Source organism: Mauremys reevesii, linkage group 2 (genome assembly GCF_016161935.1).
Source record: "Mauremys reevesii isolate NIE-2019 linkage group 2, ASM1616193v1, whole genome shotgun sequence".
NCBI lineage: Eukaryota > Metazoa > Chordata > Testudines > Geoemydidae > Mauremys > Mauremys reevesii.
The window spans coordinates 88,670,531-88,695,754 of NC_052624.1; the positions used below are offsets into that span (position 1 = coordinate 88,670,531).

At 39.8% G+C, this 25,224-nt stretch overlaps 1 protein-coding gene across 1 annotated transcript in view; it reads left to right on the forward strand.

The window, feature by feature from the left end:
* BMPER (BMP binding endothelial regulator) overlaps positions 1 to 25,224 on the forward strand; it is a 215,892-nt gene that overhangs the window by 18,146 nt on the left and 172,522 nt on the right. The window contains exons 3-4 of the mRNA XM_039527768.1: positions 10,782 to 10,881; positions 23,550 to 23,632. Coding sequence (XP_039383702.1) covers positions 10,782 to 10,881; positions 23,550 to 23,632 — 183 coding nt within the window. The remainder of the gene's footprint in view (positions 1 to 10,781; positions 10,882 to 23,549; positions 23,633 to 25,224) is intronic.

Here is a 25,224-nt window from a genome sequence, read left to right on the forward strand (position 1 = left end):
GATTTTTTTGGTTGTGGTGGGGAATATACCTCTGCAGTGAAATTTGGGGTCTTCTTTCAGTAAGCAAGAGCTTTGTTTTTAATTGTGCTTCCTTGGGGAGAACTGAAATTCTGAAGGGAGCAGTTGATACTGGCAGAGCTCCACTGCGGAGAGATCTGTAGCACTATCCCTGCTCAATGTCAACAGTGGCCTGCTGCTTTGGGCATTCGGGACACAGGAGCCTAAGAGATTATGAAAATGTAGAAACAAGCAAGAAACTACTGTGTGCTGTATTTGAAAAAAAGTGGTTTTGTGTTCACATAAGGAATTTTTTTTTTGCAAGCACTGAGTTGTCATATTTGATTCATGATGAAATATCATTCATATCAGTATAACACAACTTTATGCTGAAAACCTGGTAACATTTTTACCATGAGCAAGCCCCCAATCTACAACATTTAAGCATATGCTTAGTTTTACTCATGTGTGTACTCCTATTAAAGTTAATGGAACTAGTCGCGTGCATGAAGGTAAGCACATGCCTCAATGTTTGCAGGGTATAGATTTAAATTTGTAAATCAAGACAACATTATTGTTTTTTGCAGAAAATTGTCAGTTTCACAGAAAAATATTTTTTTCCATTTTGCACCAAAACAGTTTTTTAGCATACTTTTTTTGTTTTGTTTTAGTATCTTTTTACCTGCAAAAGTTTTCATTTGTTTAATTTAATCTAGATATAAATTTGAGGGGAAACAATGAAAATGAGAAATTTTTCTTACCCCACTTGTCAGTAGTGAGACATTTTCTCAGACTCCACTGCTTTGTGAGTGCTTTCTCCTCCCTCTTCTCACTCAGAGCCTAATTTTTCAATTCTTACTCATGCAGAGAAGTGCTTACTGAAGAGAGTAATCCCACTGAATTCAAGAGGGAGTACTTGATTGTGTAAGCAATACTCGTGAGAGAAGGTTGTAGATCTGGAGTCTGAATCATAAGCTAAGCAACTGTACCAAATGATCAAGGGTGGGATTTTCAAAAGCACCTGACTTCAGAGCAGATGTCCCATTAATTTTTCTATGAGAAGTGTGCTCCTAAGGCTGTGTCTACACTAGAAGCTTACAGCAATGCAGCTGTACTGATGCAGCAAGGTCTCTCATGTAGTCGCTCTATGCCAATGGGAGAGAGCTCTCCTGTCAACATAATTTAATCCACTCCCAATGAGTGGCTGTAGCTATATCGGTGGGAGAAGTTCTCCTGCCAACATAGCACTGTGCAACATAGCACTGTGCACACTAGCGCTTATGCCAGTGGAATTTATGTCACTCAGTGGGGTGGATAATCCACCCCCCTCAGCGACATAAATTCCACCAGCATAAGTGGTAGTGTAGACATAGCCTTCATGGGTGCTTTTGAAAATTTCACCCCAAATTCTTGAAGGATGATATTGTTTCAGAGGACAAATGCACACACTTAGGCTCCTATTCTGCAAAAATTTAAGCATGTCCTTTAATTTTATGTTGTGTGGGGTAATCCCACTGAAATCCAGGCATGAAATTAAGATTGGACTATCTGAAGAGTGCAATAGTGTGACCACCATAACATAAATAGTGGTTGGAAGTAACTGCAGGATTGGGCCTTAATATCAGCTCATATTTCTATCCCATGGTATCAACCTTCTCTGTCAGTCTTCCTTGTTTCCCCTTTCTGCACAGATTTTTTTGTTTGTTTAAATGAAAGTTTAGGTAATATTTTTCCTGTTTAACAAAGAGGCACAGAATAGATATTTAAAATCTACATGATTCAATATAAGCCTCAGAAACAAACCAGAATGTCACAGTGGAAATTTACCCTTTGACAATCAGCATCAGTGATAACCTTACAGCCAGTTCTACCCCTGTAATGGCCAGTAAAACAGTGGACTCGGAACATAGTCAGCTGGATCACACTGCTGCATGCCCCCAAGAAACAAGGGCTCCTCATCTTTTTTTCTTCCAAGCCAAACGCAGCCTACAGTAAGTAGTCCTCCTAGTGGTTGTTCTGTGAAACAGCAGAGATCCAATAGGGAATCCAGTAGGAATTTGGCTGCTGCTGCTTCAAGCTGTGGTTTGGCACAAGTCCTGTGCAAGGTCTCTGCCAAACATTCAGTTGTTTTTTACTCTTTCTTTTCATTTTATTTTACTGTACCATGTGAGCTTATGACTGTTAGTGTTGATATACTTTGTCATTAGAATTGGGTACTATGCACAAAGTTCTTTGATGGAAGGTAAAAATATGAGCTATAAGTTGCAAATGAACAAATTATGATGAGAGGAAGCTCCAGAAAAGGCAACATGAAGTTCTAGCACTAAAATAGCCTCTGGCTAACTTATCTTTTATTTAAATGAATTTTCATCTCCTTTGCACTTACTTTGAAGTAGAGAATTTCAGTGGCAAGGTTTGGGAGAAGTGAAAAAAACGTGGGTTCCAAACAAAATATTCTAAACTTCTCTTGAACATGTTAGAAATATAATTCTCCAGGTGCTGGACTCAATTAATACAGGAAAGAAGATTCAGTCAGACTCTGCAGCCCTTCCCAAAGTCCTTTATTCCATGTGAGTCTGAGATTCCTAGCATGAACTCTACATGTCTTTGCTGAGTGGTCACAAGGGAGTTACATCAGATGTGGCAGTATTGTTAGAATCAGCTTGACCCCTTTTAAAAAATTACTTTTTCCCCAACACTAATAAAACAAACCTAGCTGCAGTCTAGTTATGGTCTCTCCCTTTCTCTCTGAGTGTGTATGAACATTAAATTAAAAAAAAAATCCCAGATGTGAATCCATAAACCATCTGTTTAAAATAACTATTGTGTAGGACTATAATTACAAGTTATTTATTATGAATCTTGGGATCCTATTATGGATTTTGACTGACTCACAGGTTTCTGATTTAGCAAATGGTTTATGTATATATGAGCCACGTTTCTCTTCTGCACTTTTCAGTGCCCAAGTGCATGTCCTTTTAATGAAACAAACAAAAAAACACTCTTATAAAAGCTGGCTTCTGCATGTTGCAGTTTGAGAGGGTTTTCTCTTAAGAACAGCAATATCAAAGTATCTGAGAGCTTTCAACAGCTTTGGAAACAATGTTGACAACACAGATGCTGATTTGGTAATATAGCTCTCCTTCATGCTGCTAGTTAACAATTCCTTAAACGTATGGCTTAGACAAGTAATGAAATGTTATGATTACTAGAGGGCGGAACTTATTTGGAAGGAAAGGGCTTGCTGTTAAAATCCATTTGGCTCAATTGTTGGCTCACCCTGCTGCACCCTTGCAAAACTAATGGGGAGGAGAAAGAGAAATTTAAATAAGCAGACTGGTGGTACATGTTACAAGCAATGTTTTGCAAGGCTGGGTGAAACCCCTCACCCCCTCAAGAATTCCTCCTTGTTTGGTAATGTTTTATCTTCTTACTCTTGCACACCATGGGCCTAGGAGATCTGCCTTGTATAACACCAGACTACAATAGACTAAACAATGATTTACCAGCCCTGCTTTATCTTCTGTCTTGTATGAATGATATGCATAGAGTTAACCCTTTCCTCCACATCCAGTCCTCTGGTCTTGAGTTTTGCTAAAATGTGCTCTTCTATGAAAGACTAAAGCACCATAACAATATATTCATCAATAGTTTAAGGGCTAGAATCTTTCATGGAAGAAACAAGTGCAACTCCAAAAGCTTCAGGGGAGTTATGCTTGTTTATGTTGAAAGCAAGAAGGCTTTATGGTTAAGGCACTGGACTCAGGAGATTGGTGTTTAATTCCTATCCGACCTTAGGGAAGTAGCTTAATCTGTCCATGATTCGATTTTTTTTTCCATCAGTAAAATGAATATAATAAAGAGTCCTTCTCTTTTTCCTCCTTTTGTCAGTCTTGACTATTTAGACTGTACACTCTGTTTTATCTCTTAGCGTGTGTTTGTACACACAGTGTGGCCTGGATCTTTTTTGAGGTGTCTAAGTCTAGCTACTAGCTACTGTAATACAAATACTAAGGGCAGGTCTACACTAAGGGCGGGTGTCGAACTAGGGTACGCAAGTTCAGCTACGTGAATAGCGTAGCTGAATTCGAAGTACCCTAGTTCGAACTACTCACCCGTCCAGACGCTGTGGAATCGAAGTCCGCGGCTCCAAGGTCGACTCTGCCACCGCCTTTTGCAGTGGTGGAGTACCAGAGTCGACCGCGGTGCTTCTGGAGTTCGAACTATCGCGTCCAGATTAGATGCGATAGTTCGAACTCCGAGAAGTCGAACTCACCGCGTCGACCCGGCTGGTAAGTGTAGACTAGCCCTAAGAATAATAATGTCACAGCTGAATTTGACATAAGATGTTTGTCCTTTAGAATTTTGATGTCAGTGGTGCTTTCCCCCTTTCTGTGTGCATGGAGAAGTCTGACACACAGGGAGGCTTTCAATAATATATGTTATAGTATTAATTCAGAAAAGTTATTCTGTAAAATTCCATGTTGGGACTATCTTTTTCTTCTCAATTATTTCCCAAATTTGCTAATATGCCTTTTCTAACCCTCAGATCTAAGAAGTGATCTTGGAATGTGAAAATCATGGTAGGTTCTTATCTACCTCTTCCATCATCATCATCATCATCAGTGATGAAGATTCTACAATCATGATGTTGTTGATGATGATGCATGAAGCAGAGTAGGATGCAACTTGTCCTGCCATTGTTTTATTAGTTCTATGGTGCCAATGATAATAAAAACTTGTCTTTGGCAGTGAAGTAAGCAGATTTATGGGGCCAAATATGAAATCTTTAATCAAGACCCAATTGTACCCCCTTTAAATGGAAGCAGAAGGCTCATCCTTACATCCATCTCCAGGCCTAGGCATGGAATGGCTGGGCAGCCACCTCCAAACTCAGAGGAAGGTCAGGATGTATGTGAGAGGAGAGGGAATTAGTGTGCTCAGGGGAGGAGTGGGTGGGCAGGATGTAGAGTTATGGTAGAGGGGATGCAGCAATCCCTGGCGATCAGGGAAGAAAGGTCATCCAAACTGGGATGTGATCCTTTTTGGTCACCCTCCCTGTCATCTGCAATAGTGATTCCTCTTTTAAATTGGGGTCCCATGGGTAGTTGCCAGGAGTTGATGCTTTGGTAGCATGGCTCCAATGGAGCTATATTGCCACAGAGCAGAGGAGGCCCATGGATACACAGGGTCTGCCTGGATCGCCCTTTCCTCCCGCAGATACCTTGAGATTCATGAAGTCTATAAATCAGCTTATATGATCTGTATTGTATTTGGGCAAATCCTTTCTTACCACCATTGCCCCCAATGAAATAACTAAACAGGAAATTTTCTAGGGGTACAGTATAGAGATTTTCTTCCCTTCAACTCCTCCAGTGGATTTTTATTCACAGGAGGGGATGATGAAGCCCTCAATTTTTACTCTGCCTTTTCTGAGGCAAACTTCCATTAAACTAAATGAGGATTTGCGTGAATCATTTTGAATATGGATCTCAGGAGTTGGTCCACAGGTAGCAGATACTGTAGATTTGATTCTGTTCCCACTTACACTGATTTCAGCCTGGATCAAATCAGTTTAAGGCAAGAGTGTTACATTGGTGTAAGTAAAAGCAGAATTTGGCATACTGCATTGAATAAGAAGTTGGAGAGCCAATTTCACTAATGTGCTCTGATTGCTTTGTGCCAATCCAGCATTGCAAAACTGCCATAAACTCAGTTTAACTGGCCGATTAAATCCAGGTTTATGGTTGCTTTGCAACACTGGAGAGGTGCAAAACTAGAGTAGTGTGTCAGTGAATCTGTCACACTAGTTACAATCTGTTACAATAGTCATGTTTCTGACTACAACTGCACGTTAGTTAACAACTTTAGGGCCTGATTCTCATTTACACTGATTTCACATTGATTTCAATAGTTATTCCTGGTTTATGCTGGTGTAAGAATCAAGCCCTTTCTACTCCCCACCAGATTAGGTAGTGACTGTGAGAAGAATAAAGCTGTGATATTTAAGTCCAAAAGGCTTGTAATAAAAGCTTTACATCTTCCGTCACAAGCACCTTGAGCAAGGCCACAGGAAGCAAACGGAGGCAAAGGGGTGATGTGCAGAGCCTCTTGTGCTTCAATTTTCTGATTGACATTTTTCTATCTCTTTGATTTTTTTTTCAGTCTCTAATTAAGCCATAAAATCCATTGAGAGACACACTAGCATCTGGTAAATGGCCACCTGTGTCATTTAATGAACTGGACTAGTAATTATAGGTGGAGTTCACTTCAGAGGGCTAAATTTAAGACAGTAATTTCAAGTAGCAAAATTTTTACTTTAAAAAATGTGGGGTTTTTTTGTTTGGTTTTTTTCTACCCTTGTTCAGTGCTAGGGTTGTTCAGTGTGGTTGACAATCATAGGGGAAAACCAAAGACTGAGGCGCTAACAATGGATAAGCCCCTTTGTTTTCAATTTAAACCAATTTTTACTGAAAATGTCCTGGTTTTTACAAAAAGTGTTATTCATTTTCACCCTACTTTTGTATCATTCAAATATGTAAAAATAATTTGTGTTATTTAGGAAGATACAATACATTGCATGAGATACATGTATTCCATGTAGTCTGTGTGTATATGCAAAGCTGCCTGTTGAAATAAGACTATGTATTTGTCTAGGAGATGCACACAATAAACAAACAGGGAGGCACGCACGCAAGCTCTGAAGTGCATGCACATCTGAATATAGTGATGAATCTCACACCCACCACGTACACATTTCAAGCTGTTAGCAGATAACAGTTTAAAGATTTGACACTCTAAAGTGGAAAGAAAATGAAAATCAGTATCAGAATACATTTCAGAACACAAGGAAGTATTCAAAAGTTTTTAAAAAAAACTACAACAGGAGAAAAGGATGAAGTTCAGTGTATGTGCTGCAAATGGTGTGGCCCAATTATTAAATGTAAATATTTATAGGCTAATAGTTCTAAGTCTACAATGGGAAACTTTATTCAAATGAAAAGTTTTATTTGGGGATTAGATGCATTGTTTTCTTAAACTCCAAGGTGGCATTGAGTTTTGAGTTCTGTTTTAGTTCTGCAGCAAATGACATTGATAAACAGAATTCAAAGCATTAATTTACTCAGTATTTTTCCCGCCTGTCTTTCCGTCCACCAAAATAAACCCTGATATTTACCCAGAAAAATTATTAATAGTTTTTGACACTGATTGTCACCTGTTTTTGTTGTTGTGGCAATAAACACTGATAAATTCCCAAGAAAAATTGAACAAAATAAAAACTGAAAACGAAGGGCCCTCGCAATGGATTACCTAGTGCTTGCTATATATTCCTGTGTTAATTCTTCTTAGTATATTCAGTGGTATACTCCACCTTGGTCACTGGCTTTTCTTTATAGGATGGTGGCAGTATAATATGTAATTATTTTACCCTCTTGGGTAGTCTGATTTCTGAACAGTTTGAGGACAAGGCATAAATTATAACAACCTCTTACTAAGAGAGGCTGGGATATTGCCAAGAATGCTTATCAACATTGGCACATGGCAAGAGGGTTGTGTTTTTTTTCTTTGGGGTGCAGACCTCTCCACCATTATCTGTGCTTTTGTCACTTTAAAATAGAATCACCAAAACGTGCAGTGTATGGGACTGTGTCTTGAGAACCTCAGGAAACTGCAGAGAGAGCAGATTGTGGCTGCCCACTTAAGTGGGATTTCCCACATGGAGTACATCAAATATGTGATCTGTGGTGGTTACCAGTTGTTACCTAGGTGGAGGTTAAGCTGTAAAGCCCTATTTAGTTTGGATCCTGGACAGTTTAGGAACTGCCTGGATCTCTCATGATCCCAAGACAGATGGGATAAACTGAGGGCTGAAGCAAACAGCTCCCTGATTTAAATGAGTTAGGAGCTGGTGGCAGGTTGTTAAAGGAAGTTCTACACCAACTTGGCCCCTTGGTAGGGTGACCAGATGTCCCCATTTTATAGGGCCAGTCCTGATATTTGGGGCTTTTTCTTACATAGGTGCCAATTACCCCCCACTCTCTGTCCTGATTTTTCACATTTACTATCTGGTCACCCTACCCCTTGCTATGATAGATCCCAGAACTGATGGCCTTCAGGTTATGTTGCAAAGCTTATTTGTTTTCCTAAGACTTTCCTGAGGGGATTGGGAGTTGAGAAGGATTTCAAAATAGTTTGGGGGAGGGGTAGGAAGGGAGAACCTTTAACTGCTTTTGTGCCAGCTCATATTCGAACAACAAAAAAGAGAGAATAATTTATTATATATTTCTGAAGAATTGTTGTTCTCAATTATTTGGTCATGCAATGAGAGATGATACATTAGAACATTTTGAGCCAGTGGTCGCTCCATTGAAGTCACTGTAGCCACATCAATTTATATCAGCTGAGTATTTGGCTGTGTATGGCTACTTACGTGTGTATTGTAAATCAAATGCAAAAATAACCCTTAGAGTGGTTGCCCTCTGCCTTGCACTTTGTGTAATAATTTACGCCAGTGCAGTGTAGGTGAAAGGCAGTGGAGAATAAGAACTCCTATGTTAACCCAATGTAGAAACTGACACATTTAAACACAAAAATGTTAGGGAATGCAAAAGTTATACTTGCAAAATAATCTTATAGGTCCAATACTGGTATTGAGTTGCTCCTGGGAAGAACAAACCCCCTCAATTCTTATTGAATCCAAGGAGTTTTAGTTTACTCAGCACAGTGCAATATTAGGCCCTAAGTGAATAAAATGTTTACTGAATACAAATTATTCATTAGATCATCTTTTAGTCTTTATTTGCAAATTATGTATTAAATGATTGGATCTTAGAATCTCCCATGTATGACAACTAGTTAAACACTGATTAACCCTTTAGCACTGGACAAATGAATCACCAATAAATGGATTTGTTGTTGTTGCTATCACCAGGGCTGGCTCCAGACCCCAGCGCGCCAAGCGCGTGCTTGGGGCGACATTTTGCCGGGAGGGCGGCAGGCGGCTCCGGTGGACCTTCCGCAGTCATGCCTGCGGGAGATCCACCGGAGCCGCGGGACCGGCGGACCTCCCGCAGGCATGACTGCGGAGGGTTCGCTGGTCCCGCGGCTCGGGTGGACCTCCCGCAGGCATGCCTGCGGATGCTCCACTGGAGCCGCGGGACCAGCGCACCCTCCGCAGGCACGTCTGCAAGAGGTCCCCCGGAGCCGCAGGACTGGTGACCGGCAGCGCGCCCCCTGCGGCATGCCGCCGTGCTTGGGGCGGCCAAATTCCTAGAGCCGCCCTTGGCTATCACTTTCCCAATTAAGCAGCATTAATGATCATTTACTCTCATGAGGCATGAAATCTGTTCCCTGGGAGATGTTCAAACAAAGCAGCAATCCCAAATAGATATAGCTGTATTAAGACTCTGATTTAGCAGAGCACCTAAGCATGTGCTTAATCCCATACCTATTTAGCAAATAATTGAGTATGTGCTTAATTTTAAGCATATGCGTAAATCCCACAGACTGCAATGGGACATAAAGCATATATTTAAAGTTAAGCATGTGCTTAACTTTATCAGGCCCTGCTTGCATTGTTATGTGTGTACAAGGCTTAAATTCTCCCTGAGTGTTTCCCAGAGCCCTGGGGCTCGGGGCTTCAGCTCGTGGAAGGCACCGGTGCTGGTTTGAAAATATTTACCAGAGCTTTGCTCTGGATGGCTCCGGCTGAATTTAAGAGGCGTGTGTGTGTGTGTGTGTGTACAGTAGAACCTCAAAGATATGAACTGACTGGTCAACGACACACCTCATTGAAACCATGAGGCAGCAGCAGAGACCCCCCCCACCCAAAAAAGTGTGTGTGTGTAAATGCAGTATAGTACTGTGTTAAATGTAAACTACTAAAAAAAAAAGGAGAAAGTTTAAAAACAAAGATTTGACAAGATAAGGAAACTGTTTCTGTACTTGTTTAAATTAAGATGGCTAAAAGCAGCATTTTTCTTCTGCATAGTAAAGTTTCAAAGTTAATTTAGTCAGTGTTCAGTTGTAAATGTTTGAAAGAACAACCATAATGTTTTGTTCAGAGTTACAAAACTTCTGAGTTATAAACACCTTAGTAATGGAGCTTATTCATAACTCTGAGATTTTACTGTATTTAAAACTGCTGTCATTTTAGAAATAATAGCAAATGAAAATGCTTGAAACACTTGTTAACATGGCCCTATTATCAGAGAGTTGTCCCTGTACTATGAACTTTTCATAAATATCGCCTCACTTGGCATTTATATTTCTTTTTTATTTTATACTGAATCCATTCAAAATCAACTTAGTTATTATTTGGCTTGGAACTTTAGACGGTTGCACTTTAATTCATGTACTATTCGGGACTGTTGGACAGTTGTGAACAAAAATATTTGTGCACACAAGGAAGTCTTGGACCAGGTACTCCAATAGTTTGAAATATAGTTTACAACAATATTATCATTTCTACAGTATACCAGAAAGTAATATTAGAATGGGAAAAGGAATCACACATTTCCTTTGGCATTACTTTATCTGGGTTAGATCTCTTTCTAATGTTGTGCTTTCCGCCCTCCCACCCTCGTCCTCTCTTCTCAGTATGTACCATAAGGGAAAAATACTGTCTGTTTCTGTGAGGGAACTTCTGATTATTTTGAATCACAAAGGTCTCTTGTCAAACAGGGAGTGACTTACTAAACCCATATTTCACTTTTGGAGTGTCATGAAATGGAAAATAAATGTTTGATTTTTGCTTTCAACAATTTTTGCCTTTTTTTGCCTAGAATAATGAAGTGACATGCAAACGAGAGAAGTGTCCGGTGCTTTCCAAGGAGTGTTCTCTGGTCATTAAGCAGAGAGGAGCCTGCTGTGAGCAATGCAAAGGTGCAGTTTCCTTCATATATTCTCTCTCTTTTTTTTTTTTAAAGTTTCTCAGTTCTTGAATTTGTTTTGCCAGATGCAGAGTGAAGTCTAAAGCTTTTAATCTCTGGCTACTGGTGGCCCCAAAAATGGCAGTAATTTTAAGAAATCCCCAAGCTATGGGGAGACGCATAGTTATAATATGAACATGTAAATTAGTTAGTTTCCAAGATCTCATAATACCTTAGAAACAAAAATGTATTTTATTTCATTAGTAGTGCTTTATTATTATGATGAAATTATAATAATATTCCCAGAGAAAGGATGCCAACCTGAGGCTAAGCACTAAATGGAAACAAAATCTTAATAGCATTAGTGAAACAGACTCAAAAACATTTGGAAGGACTGCCAAGTTTCCCTCAGAAGATGAAGGGTAGCTGCTGCTACCTTATTACCCATATCCATTACTTTTCTATCCTGTCTCCCAAATAATTCCCCATTTGATATGAAGGAATTCACCCTTCCATTTCCAAAACTTGTTTTCTGCATGTTTTCATTGTTTGTTGTCATGATCAACCAATGTAAAGATCAACCCAACCATCATTGCCACCACATCCATAAGAGATTGCTGTGGTCAGAAGTGAAGTGATAGCGGGTTTGAACATTCAAGCAAACCTCTTTCTTCCCCATATTAGAGATTTCACACCTACGGGCTCATAGGTTTCTGGCTTGCTGGTATTCTTTGCTGTCTCCTCCAAGTGAATAAATATGCAGATACTTACTCCATATGCTTCCAGAAGCTCCCTTATCCCCTCTTTTTCAGTGAAGAAAAAGAGAAGTGCAGTTCAGAAAATAACATGGCAGCTGCTGCTATTTCTTCATTTCTGTTTAAAACAAACATCCCCCTCACCAACACATTGTATTTTAGTTATTGAATTCTATTAATATACATGATAGCAATGAGCCATAAATCTTGTAAAAAGTTTAGACTTTAGTAAAAACTACTTGCATCTGGTGATAATTTAAACTAAAATTTCCTAAAAAGGGAACTAGGCAACAATTCAAACAACACATGCTTAGTTCTCAGCTAGCATTTTTCATCTTCAAAGTGCTTTAGAAATTGAATTAGCTAATTGTTAAATTCCCACTTTTTTTGGGGGGGTGTGTGTCCTTTACTATACAATACATGAATTGTGGTAATAAAGAAACACGTTCTTTACATAATTACCATACTTATACAAGTGATATATTTTGTAATTAAAGTCAGTAGACACAGTGAGGTAATATGCCATAAAACATTGTAAAACTGTTGAGAGACTGCTCAATAGTACTCAGTTGCTGAAGTAAAGAATTTCAGATTCAGCCAGCTTTTACTTTCTCTATGTATTTATTTATTTTATTCCCCAGTGGTGGTAGGGGTGATTTTGGGATGGAAGTAGGGTAGAATAAGTTGCTGGGGAATTCTGAATCCAAAACCCAATGCAAACATTCTACCACCCTGCTGGACAAAATATAATGGCAGGAAAACAGACTACTCTATAATTCAGGCAGAAGAGACATGATGGATGTGTATTTTTCCTGGATGGTTAAAGACATTTGATGGCTGATCTATTTATGCTGAACGTGCCTGGCAAACCCAAATTCATAGATTTGTCTAAAACTCTGACACTTTTTTTTTTAAGCCAAGGAAAGGGAGAGGCCCACCTTAAAATGACATTGACATTAAACTGTTTCCTAAAAATGTATGAATTTATAGTTACAAGTTTCATTGACACAAACTATGCTGTAAAGCTAAAGCAAAATATAACGTATAAAGTTCCTAAACTATGTTTTGAACTGATTGGAAATCAAATCCCCATGTTCATACCAGCTGCACAGATGGTTGCTTTCTTGCATATGCAATTACATACAAAAATCCAAGTTAAAGTACATTAAGGTTACGAATTCAAGGACTCAAAAGTTAGGAAAAGCAAAAATTTAAGGTTGCCCATGGAACCTTGATTTTCCCTCCTTGTGGGTCTTTCCTGTGTAATGAATAAAGCAGAGGTTCAGTGAAAAAAGTAGTATGTGAAGTAGTATGTGATTTAAAACTTGATCAGAACACATATGCACAAGGGGCAGAATTATGTTTGTAGGGGGAACCTTAAATTCTGGAATTTTCTATCTCTTGAGACCTTGGCTTTGCCCCTTAAATAATTTTATATTGTAATTTCTTAGAATTTTTAAAGTTTTTTTTAAAAAGGGTAACCGCTATTGGGTAAAATTGGAGTGACCCCCCCACAGCATACACCATCATCAAGGTTTGAAACCTGAACCTTCAGCACTGCTTGAGCTACAGAACTAACTGGATTAGCTGGTAGCAAATAAAGACTCTTCTTCCTGGGTTTTTTTTTGGGGGGGGGGGGAGGGTTAGGGGAGGAAATAAACCTCTGGGATATGTCTTTGTGGTGAGCCTGGTTTCTTGCTTTGTCTCTCTTGCCCTCCACCCAGGAGGCTGGAGAGAGCTCCTGTCCCATGTGGTGGCCCCCAAAGGGGCAGTGTAGTGTGTCTGGGTGGAAGTTGGGGATCCCACTTCCCTCCCTCTTCCTCTACAGCTCCCAGGATGTACCCCTGCTTTGGTGGTACCATGGGACATGGCCTCAGAATATTTGTATTCAGATATTGTTTTGGTAGGCTGTCCCCCCCCCGTCCCCCCAAAAAAAGTTCCTGAGCAACTCAGGCAAGAGAAATAAACTGTTTAAAAATCATCATTTCACATTTCAATTAAACCTGAATAACATTTCCTGAGACAAAGAAAAGGCACTTCTTGAGCCCAATGGATTTCTCCATGCGTAATTTCAAAGGTCTATTGCAAACAATAGTGGTGTTAGAGTTTCTCAACAAGTCACCAGAATCTTTTACAATGGAAAGTGTTGGGCAACATAGGGGTTGTTATTCATTTCCCTTGTAATATTCTTTGTTAATGCCAGGTTTCCCAACTTTATGTAGAAATGGATTGTTGGTTATTGTCATTTAAAATATAAAGGTGTCTATATAATATCAAGAACAAAAGGTAGGGAGTATAATTTCAAAATTGGTTTTGTGTATGAAAGAAGAAGCCAGTTTCAAACAGTTTGTGATGACCATAAAAAGGCAGGAAATCTGGTTGTTTTGTTTTATTATGTGGGAGGCCTCCTAATGATTGGATTTTGGAGCTGTAATACTTCCAGTTCTGTAGTCCATGTCACCACAGCAGTTGAAAATGGGATTTTATGCATTCGATTGTGCATCCAGCTGAGCACTCTGCTGAATAGCTGCATACTGAGCAGTGATCCCTTGCTACTAATTGCACACTTGTGTGTGATATTTAAATGTCTTCTAGCAGTTCTTCTCTGCTTTCACTGAAACAACAAAAACCTTACCTGCCTATGCAATGAGAGAGAAAATTAGTAGCAGGTGAAAGCTGCTGAGATAAAAACAAGATATTACCCTTAAACCAGTGGTTTTCAACATGTGGACCTGGGGGCTGGGGGTCTTCAGATTATGTGCAAGGGGTCTGCGAAAGATTCTTGTTACCATAGAACAGTGGTTTTCAGCCTGAATCCCAGTCCAGCATGTCCCGTCACTGTAGCATGCGGGAGGGAGGGGAGTGCCTTTTCTCTTCTCTCATTTTATTCAATACATTTAATGAAAACATATGAGGTCATTGAGGATTATAGAAATGGATTTGGCAGCTTTTTCGTATTTAGCTGGACAGATGTCACTTTAATTTGGGGCTCTCTCCATCTCTTAAAAATAAATTATTTGCTCTCTGAATAAGTGTTTGTCATTAGTGGATCAGAGATGGATAAGATGTGTGTACTATAACTGTGAGCCATACTCCACTCTTTGTTCCTGCTAATGTGCATCTCTCCTGGATGGCTATGAGAGTGCCGTGCAAAGATGTCGTATGTGGGAGGCTAAGGGTGTTTGTTACTTGAAGGGCTTATCTATGCTACCTGTTGGATCGGTGGGCAGAGATCGATCAAGTGGGAATCGATTTATCACGTCTATATCGACCGCTGAGTGCTCTCCTGACGACTCCAGTACTCTACCAGAATGAGAAGCGCAATCGGAGTCGACAGGAGAGCATCAGCTGTCAGCTTATTGCAGTGAAGACACCGCAGTAAGTAGATCTAAGTACATTGACTTCAGCTATGCTATTCACATAGCTGAAGTAGCGTGTCTTAGATCGACCCCACACAATAGTGTAGACAAGCCCTAAATATGTTGTTGTAGGCTGAGTCTGGTGCTATCTTTTACTTTTCTTTATATGCAATTTGTTCTGTTCTGCACTTGTTAATTTTAAAAATATTTGTAATGATTTAAGTGTTTGTGACATATATGCTCCATTGATAATCCTTAAAAATAATCCTATTTTGTCACAGAAGTTGATTATAGCACAGGCAATGACACACTGCAAGCCTTCTTGAATATCAAAATATCTAGTTATAATTAACGAAAATAAAATTTTTGGAAGGGATGTTAAATTTCATGATTCAGGGCTTAAAACAGTCTGTAACTATTAGATTAGAATAAACCCTAACATTTCTAGGTAGGAGAGTGGGGAGGCCAGATTATCCTATATCTGTGGTGTTTTTACACCTTCCTCTGAAGCATCTGGTTCTGGCTGCTGTGGGTAGGTCTACACAGCATTTAAACACCCGTGGCTGGCTCAGGTCAACTACTCATGGGGCTCGGGCTGAAGGTCTGTCAAATTGCTTTGTAGATATTTGAGTTTGAGCTCTGGGACCTTGTGATACTTTTGTGGTAAGACTCTTACAATCTTTGCATGTGGATAGATCCTATTTTTTTGTGCTTATCTATTATCTACTGTATGAAATGTGAAATTCTCCATTGTTTAAAGACTGTACAAGTTCAGGAACTAGTGGCACTCTAATAACACATTTTGTTGTTCTACCGTGTTCATGTCAGATTGTAAAAGAGTGGAATTCATTTGACTGCATACAGGTGAAATATAGGGCATCTGCGAAGGTGAATTTCAGCTGCCTAGAGAGTGGGGGCAGAGGGCAGACCTATATCTGTTATGTCCACTTTCACTATGGTAGTAGCTGCAGCTTCTTGGACAATATTATGGGGCCATGTAACGCAGATCCCTTGGGTCTCTCTCCTGACCCATCCTCCTTGTTGCCATGCACGTTGTACTATGTAGGGCTAGTGCAGAGAACTACTCCTTGACACACAGGGCTGTGGAGGGGTCTTTTTCAGTGGCCCCTCATGCAGCCCAAATTCAAATTGAAAAGTTGTGGTCCTCTGCACAAGGGGTAAATATTATCTCAGAGCATTCTAAAGCTAAATCCTCTGTCACCCCACATTAGTAGCTGGGTTGGGAGTTGGATATATGCCCGGTGGGCTGAGGTAGCCTTCATAGATAACTATATGGCATCTTCCTTGCCAGGAGGAGGAGTACTGAGGGATTTATGCAGATGTAAATCCCTAACCCCATCCCACCCATGTGCTGGCACCATACCCAGCTGCTGTTATGCTATGCTGTTTGCCCCGTATGTGGCTCTTCCACATCCACATCTTGCGTGCAATGGAACTGCAGTGGTTCAGCTGCAAAAAGGACTCTGTGGCTATGCAGGAGGGAGCTGGATTTGTCTCTTGAATGTTGGGGTTAAGTGGTGTGGTGGACATTGCACAGGCTCTCTGCTCTGTGTGTATATCACACCAAGGGAAGTATAAGCAGCAGAAACAAATGAGCCTCTAAGAAACATGTTTTTTGCACATAAATAAAAAGCAGAAGAGGAATACTAGCTACATTACTTATACAGAATTGTCTCCACGTAGAATTTCAGCATTTGCCAGGAGGTGTCAGTGATTCTTTCTTTAACAATATGAAATATGTGAAAATAGATTTAATAATATCCACATATGGGATTTGCAGTTCTCTTAACTTGGCCGACAGGTTTAATGTCAGTGACATGCAGCTGAATTTGCAAGGGGTTTTTGGCTTGATCTGATATTTCTATGCTAGTTTGTCTGGGAATTTCCCTGAGGAATAATTTATCAAAAAATAAATAAAACCTGTCTTGTGACTGTTTTCTTTATCCTGATGTTTATTTTTCATGCCAATAGAGAGGTTACTTTTTAAATAGAGGGGGAGGGGAAAAAAGAAAAATAGGAAAAGAAAGATGCTTTAGAAACGGGGGACATGGAGCCAACCTACAGTATGTTAATCTGATGTTAATTTGATAAATTTCTCCTGGGACTATGGGAAATGACTTGTCTATAGAATTCCCATTAGCCTAAAATAAGCACAAATTCCTGCTGGAATCTTGTTGGGCATTGTCAAATTGAGTAATAAAGTCCTATTTTTAATGAACTCCTGAGGACGCTGTCTAAGCCTTAGTATGCTAGTCCATCTTTTCCAGCCCATTTTTTCTCTTTGGAGTACTACTGTCATGTGCCGCTAGGGAGCAGGAGGAAAAAAGTTTCAGTAAAATTCTTATTGGGTGGGTGGGATGACGAGTGGCTTATTGACTGTCCAGTTTGTCTGCACGGTAAATGGAACAGAAATAACTCACTCAGTTGTAGTTCACATCTTTAGTTACATCAGTTCAAATCAGTGTGAGAACATGTATCTTTTTGAATAAAAACACTCCATTTAAAAAAAAAATGGAAAACTGTAAAAAATTGATCTAAGTTATTTCAAAATAGGGTACTCTAATTCCAAAATAAGTGTGCCAACACACACAGGGTATGTTTGTATCTGGGACTCGCACTAGTGGAGCTCAAGCTACCAGGCTAAAAATAGCTGTGTAGACTCTGTGACTCTGACTGGAGCTCGGGCTTTCAAGCCTGGGGGGCTGAGGTGGCTTGGCTTGAGAGTGCACGCTCCAGCTTGAGTGACAAAGTCTATACAGCTGTTTTTAGCTTGCTAGCGCTGCCAATACAAGTCTGTGGACCCAGGCTGGGAGGCTCATTCCCAGATGCAGAGTTGTCAGGGTCTGGACTAGCTAAGACCAGATACTGGCCTGCTCCCTGATTAACTTTGCTGCTAGGCAACCAGTGAGCCCAGCTGCACTGGCTTGGAACCGACAGAGTGGCCACAGCTCTGGCTGGCTGCTAGTTTAGCCACCCTGCTTATATAAGCCCGGCCCCCACAGCAGACCAGTGGCTGCTTAACCTCTGCCATGCCTGCAGCTGTGCTTGCCCTTGTTGCAGCCCCATCTACCCTCTGGCTTATGACTCTGGTTGACCTTATGGTTCTAACATTTGGCTTCTGTTTCTCTGGTACTGATCCCTGGCTCTGCCTCTGGCTTATGACTCTGGTTTACATTTCTGGCTCTGGCCAGGAAATAACTAAAGCTGTAATAACTGAAATAACTAAAGCGGTAATTTACAGCTCATTTAGTTATATTGCCTCCATTTATTATGTAGATAGTCTAGATTTAGGTCCTTATCAGTTTGCCTTTATCAGGTTACTTTAGCAGCTATTGAGTAGTTTTCACTTAATAGACCACAATGGACCAACTTCAAAAGATTCAGTGGTTTGGTGTGGTTCAGATAAGCAACTCAAAGCTTGTATGCTTATCCAGTACTTATCTGAACAATTTGGACCCAGGTAGCTTATAGGAACAAAACCACAGATAATGGAAAGTTAATATTTTACATTAATAATAAACCAGCATTTCTAGGAGAAGAAATAGGAGGGACTGTAAATTAGGGTCAGAATCTTAACTAGGTAAATCAGCATAGTTCCATTGAAATCAGTCTAGTCTGGTCCTGAATGCTGTCCTTTAAGTATGTATTAATCAGAGGTAACAAAGTATTTAAATACTTAAACTGAGTATTTAAGTTGAGTTCTGGTGTTCCTAGATTTTTATACATGGTCCCCCCACCCCTCAGATAATAAATGGCTAGCAAAAGTTGACTTAATCCTGGTGAGAATTAGGTTTACAGGATCTTGAAGAGGGATTCCATCATGGTCTGTGATTATGCAGAAGAGACAGCAATACCTTCACTGATAACATTGCACATATTGCTACTTTCTGAGCTAAATATGGTGTGTGTTCAATCATGTAGTAGGCAGAATTCTACCTGGATGAATAAGCTTATTGAAGCTGAAAGGGTTTTACTCAGCTGATTTCAGGAGAGTCTCAAACTTCCATAGTATGATTAAGTGGATTCGGAAGGCCCTGCTCTGTGTTTGCAGTGTCAGCTGAAAGATGTGTGTATTGAAAGTAAGGGTCTGGAACACTAGCTGGTATGTAGTCTGTTTTCTTTTAATTTTGAAGAATGTGTTATGGGTGCAGTTTTGGGAAGTACAAAGGACACAACTATAGGCAAAGGGGCATGCCTCTGGTCAAAAGAATATGAAAATTTCACCTGGGCTATTGTAACTACTTTCTCTCCAGCCTCAATGACTTTATCTCATCTTCAGTCTTCTTAACATTCAGCAGCTAAAACAATCCTACCTTCTCAATGCTCTGACCATGTCAACCCCTCTTCATTGGTTCCTTGTCTCTTTCACTTACAAGATTCTGGTCAACTAAAACCTCTGTCTGCATCTCACCTCTCCTCACTTTGACACCTGCACTGTGCCCCCTGTTCTGCAATGTGGAGTAGTCAAATCAAAACAAACTAGGATTAAATCCAAATAAAATTCTTTACGGGTTTGTTTGCTGTTATGTACTGAAAGAGGAGTAGTATTTGCCACTTGGTTTCCTAAGTGAGAAAGCGACTGAGGGTGAAATCCTAGCCCCAGTGAAATCAAAGGGCGTCTTAATTTAAAATTGCTAAAATTTTACCCTTGTTGCCTTTATTAGTTTCCTAATTTGTTTTCAGATTTTGCACAGAAATATTTTTTCTACTATGTTATATGTTTAAAATGCTCATCCATAAAGGAAAAGATCAGTCCAGAGTCTCATTAACTGTACATACAACACACACAAAACTGATAAGCAAATAGCTGGAGTTATGTTGCAGCCAGTCCCACATTCTGATATAGAGCTCCATTGTGCAAGGTGCTGAGCACTCTGTCTTTGGTCCTTAATTTGAAGGATGTGAATGGTTCCACTGCAGTGCTTGAAATCAAGCACATGCTTAAGCACTTTCCTGAATGGGGACCAGAGTGCTCAGCAATTTGTAGAACTGGGCCCATATTGGACTTCCAGAAGTCAAGAAGGCTGAAATGCTAAATCACTTAAGTACTTTTGAAAATACCACATTTAGGTGGCAAAATATGGTTTTAGGAGCCTAACTTTAGATTCCTATTTTGAAAATTTTGGCCTCTGTGTACAAACAGTTCAGAATAACAATGTGAATGTGTTTGTTTCAATTTCTATTGTTAACACTGAAGCAATTTATTTTGAAGTGACAAAGGTTTTATGCCATTAAGACATTTTAAATAAATACAATTTTAGTCCCAGAGGCTGCAAACACTTATGCACATGTTAGTTTTAAAACAATGGGACTATTCATTTGAGTCCCTTTCATATGAGCAGAGTTTCTTATCTGTTTAAGTGATTGAAGCATCAGGGCCTTCAGTTGCAATATTGTGTCTTTTTTGCCTATCACAGTTTTATAGAAGACAAATAAGAGACTGTACCAGTAGTGACATTTTAAAGAGGAGTATTTATAACCTAATTCATTATAAATGTTAATCTAAAAATGCCATATCTTAAACTTTCAAATTAGCTTTACAAAACTCCAACCCTGATTTTAAATCAATGATTTAAACAAATAATCAAAGTATTTGAAATTATAGTTAAATCGGTTATTCAAATTGCTCTGTCTTGCCTGGTATTTCTGAGAATGGGTGATCTTCTCATGAAATGCCCACATGAAATAGATTTATCAGAAAACAGGACAGCTCCCACCCGTAGTACTGACAATCTTGCCCACTAACACTGAATTCAGTGTATTCCCTAAAATAATCCCAGTTTTTACTGCTGAAAGTTTTTGAAAAGAAGAACAAATTTCTAAATAACCATTTTAGTGGGATTTGAGGCGGAAGGGCACAGATAATCTATGCCTGTTTATGTAACATTGTAATTTCTTTCATTTTATTGTCTCTGTATATTCCTCTTTTGCTGTCCCGCTAAGGCTGTTCCACAGCTCTTTGGGAGTCTTTCCATTGACTTCAGTAGCTTTGGAACAGGCCTTATCCATACACATCTGCTTTAAAAAAGTGTGTGTTTGAAGAGACCTTCCCCAGCCCCCAGCAATCGTGTACATTTCATATAAAAGTCCCTGTCTGAGGCAACTGAGCAGTGAGAATCAATATTGTGATGGGCCCCTATTTTAATAAAAAGACCTGTAATTACTGTATTGCTATAGCCTCCAGCTTGTTCTACACTAGCACTACTGGATAAGTGCTTTAAGGGATTCTCCTAAAAAAGCATATTATCTTTAACCAACAGGAAAAGGCTGTTGGACCCTACAAGCCTGTTCCATTTTTGAGTGACATTGAACACACTCCACCCCCTGCTATTTTACTATATCCTAACATCCTTTGCTCCTCCAGAAAGACTTCTCAGTTGTCTCTTAAATCCCATTTTATGCCATTTACTCCAGCGGCTTCTCCTAGAAACTAATTCCATATGCTCATCACTTTTTGAGGGAAAACATGCTGTTTGGATTCCCTATGTATGCTTAGCTTTCTATTTTTAATTTTTTAAAAAGATTATGCCTCTGAGTTGTTGAAGAAATGAACTCCACTCTCAGGTTGGAATCAACAAAATCACAGACCGCTTTATTCAGGACATGCAATTGCAAGGGAAGAACACAGCTGAGAGAGCATCTCTGCCTCAGTTTCTCCAAAGTACAAGCAAAATGACACAAGCATTTATACCTCTTTGTGATATGCATTAATTAAAAACATCTGCATTTGATTTAGGCTATTTGCTATCTATTCCAGTATTTTCTCACTTTCACTTCTCAAACATCGTTCTCTCAAGGGTAGGTCACACTGACTATTCTGCTGTTTTCCACTTGCTTCTGACGTGAGCCCTGCTTCTACAGGTCTCATGATATTAGGCTAAGACTTGACAGAACAGTTGCTCTGTCTCTGACACTTAAATGGCTGCACTTAAATCCTCTCTTTCTTTGCCTGCTTCAACAAAGTTGTGTGTGTGGTGGTTTGTTTTTTTTGGTTTTGTTTTAATTTTCATCTGAGTAAAGTAATTGCCTGGATTAAAATTACGAAGGGGACTGATAGTTAAAGACTTCTTCATTTGACTTTAAGCCTCCACATTTACAAGGAAAACAAGTCCATCCTCTCGGCATTCTTCATTGCTTGGATGTTTGAGACCAAGGCTTGAGCGTCATTGCCCTGGATCCACACCTCTTCCATGGATGGCCTGTGTTAGTGATTTTTATAAACTGCCATAGCTTCATTGATGTTAACGTAACTATGCTGATTTACACCAACTGAGAATATCGCCCTTTAACTGTTACAGCAGGCCGCATTACCCACGTTTGTGATGCCATGCACAAGGGTATTATCTTTATGTGGTTCTGTCATTTAAAGGTGATGCTAATGTTTTAACCTGGTCCTCTTTGCATCTCCTTGGGAACATTGCTAAACTCCTGCCCATCATATTGCTACCATCTCTACACTAGCCAATCTGTGCATTGTTACTCGTTGATTTATGAACTAGAAGATAGAACTATCTATAGGTTTTAACTCTTGTAAAATATTGCTTCCAAGATCATATATATGATTTTAAAGAGAGATCTTCAATTACTACAGCCAATTCTTAAAACTGGCATGTTTTAAAGACCACTAGTTTGTTTATCCATTTCCAGACACCAGCTACTCCCAATCACCCTTCCCTGTCCCTTTTCATGAGGTCCTCTTATAACAAAAGGTCCTTGCTACTTTCTTTCAGGGCTATTGAGAAGGTTCACCATCAATATCAGGGAGAAGGCTTCTATAGCAGATGCCTTCTCATCCTTAAGGAAAAGGGAGTGTGGCAACAAATCCTGGTTCTAAGGGCAGGTCTACTCTCACTGATGCAGCTGTGCTGCTGTACTGCTTAAGTGAAGATATTCCTATGCTGATGGGAGAGAGCTCTCCCATTGGCATAGTTAATTCACCTCCCCAAGATGCGGTAGCTATGTTGATGGGAGAAGCTGGCCTGTCAACATAGTTCTGCCTACACAGAGGGGGCAGTTAAGGTTGGTATAATTATGTCACTCAGGGGTATGGATTTTTCACACCCCTGAGTGAGATAGTTATACTGACATAGGCCTGCAGTGTAGAAGAAGTTGAAATTCAGGATAGCTACTCTGGCATCAGTAATCCCCACTCTGGAATCAAGGGACTGGTTCCCATCTTTCAGTCTTCAGGATGCATTCTTCAACATAGCTATAATCCGATCACATAGGACGTACCTAAGATTCACGGTGGGCCAAGAACATTATCAAAATAGAGTGCCTCCCTTTTGTCTCTCAGCCACCCCAAGGGTGTTTACCAAAGTACTCACAGCATAGCTCCGGAAGAGAGGCACCACAATGTATCCATATGTGGACAACTGGCTGGACGTGGGGAGGTCTTCTCAGTAGGCCTTGAGCTCTGTCCTCCTTACATGAACCTTTTCTGCAGCTTGAGCTTGAAAATCTTTTCTACAGAAATCTACCAATTTCCTTCCAGAACATCATGTGATCCTAAAGTAAAAGACTGTGCTGCTTCTCTCTTTCTCTAGGTTGCACTTTTGAAGGAAACACCTACAACAGCTCCCTGAAATGGCAAGCCCCAGCTAATCCATGTATTGCATATCAATGTCAGGTAAGGGCTGGAAGTCGTGAAGTTAACAAGTGCAGAATTGTTAGCTTTTTCTTTGCAAAGTCTGAATCTTTTGTATTAAATCCAAACAATACATTTAAAATCTTCTTCAGTTTCTTAAGCCAAGAAAAACAAGAGATCATGTTCAGAGTTAAGGCTGCTGCTTTGTCCTTAACTCATCCAGTTGTGACCAGCTATAGTGCAACGTTCAGAACAACAGGCTTATTTATCTTAAATACTGTGATTCTAATCTAAAACATACCCGGATGAGCTAGGGATGGAGTGCTAGTGTGAACACGAGAATTATTTTGCTTTTCTCAGCAATCATTAGACTTTTAACAAAATATGAGTGTGCACCTGTTTGTGAGACACACCAACCTGGAATACTAATTAAAATAAACCAACAAACAACCCATTTCTTTTCCCTGAGCTACTGATTTGTAGACCTAGTGGACTGCATTTCTTATAGCCTTCCTGGGTTGCACCCATAAAATCCACAAGAGTATTCATCTGCAGACACACACATTGCATTTGTGTGAACAAGCCAGGTAACTGACAAATTGATGTTTCTGCAGTCTCTAGGTTTGTCCATACAAATGGATCTGATCACAATCTTTTGGGGGTGAAAATACAAAGTTCTGCTAAAAACCCTTTACTAAGAACTGCATTTTCTTGTGACCCAACACTGATGGGGCAGTACTACATTTAGAAAGAAGGTAGATGACCAAGTTTGAATACTCTGCACAAATATTTTGAAGGTGACTGGAAATATTCAAAGGGATCTTTATGGGTACCTTTTGGCACCAGGTAGTCAGATACTTTTTTTTGCTAAGGCCCGCTACTGTGTCAATGATTTTCATGGGCATCTAAAACTGGTCGTGTCCACAAAACCTCTTTACAGAGAAAAAGTAAAAGGAAAGCATGCCAGTTTTAAAATGTGCATATGTTGAGAATGTTATGGGCTGCAATTAAACAAGAGCAACAATAGCATATAGCCATACACTTTCTTTATAATAAGATGTTCAAACCTTATATTTGGATGTTCCGATCAGTATTGGACATGTGAAATGAGAACCTATTTGTCTAAGTGCCAGTCTGAATGTCCAAAAGGCAGAATTGGGTAATCCTATTTACCCTACGTGCTCACATTTTGAAAATTAGGCTTCCTTTGTTTACAAATGTAAAGGTATGTTCACAAAAAACAGACTTTGCATCCAGATTCTCTTGCCCAGATTCATTCAGCAGGATTTTGGCTTCTTCAACAAGAAGTGCAGGAAATGATAATTTACTAGTACCTATCAGGAGGTGCATCTTAGATAAGAGGCTCCCATCTACAGAATGAGATGCTTTTATCTCCTTTCTAAGCCCTTTTCCTCTGAGGGGAGAGTGTAGGGAATGCTTTGTGTCTGTTCTGTTTACATCAAAGCTACATGGCAGATTATTTCCAAGTTTCCTATGGGTGGGGACCCCTGATAAAGAAGAATTCTTTTTCCTAAAAAGGTGCTTAGTTTCTTACCTGATGCATTATAGGACAAATCTCATGGCTGTAGTCAGGGAGATTCAAGTGCTCTTTTGAGTGTGGATTAATCTGATAG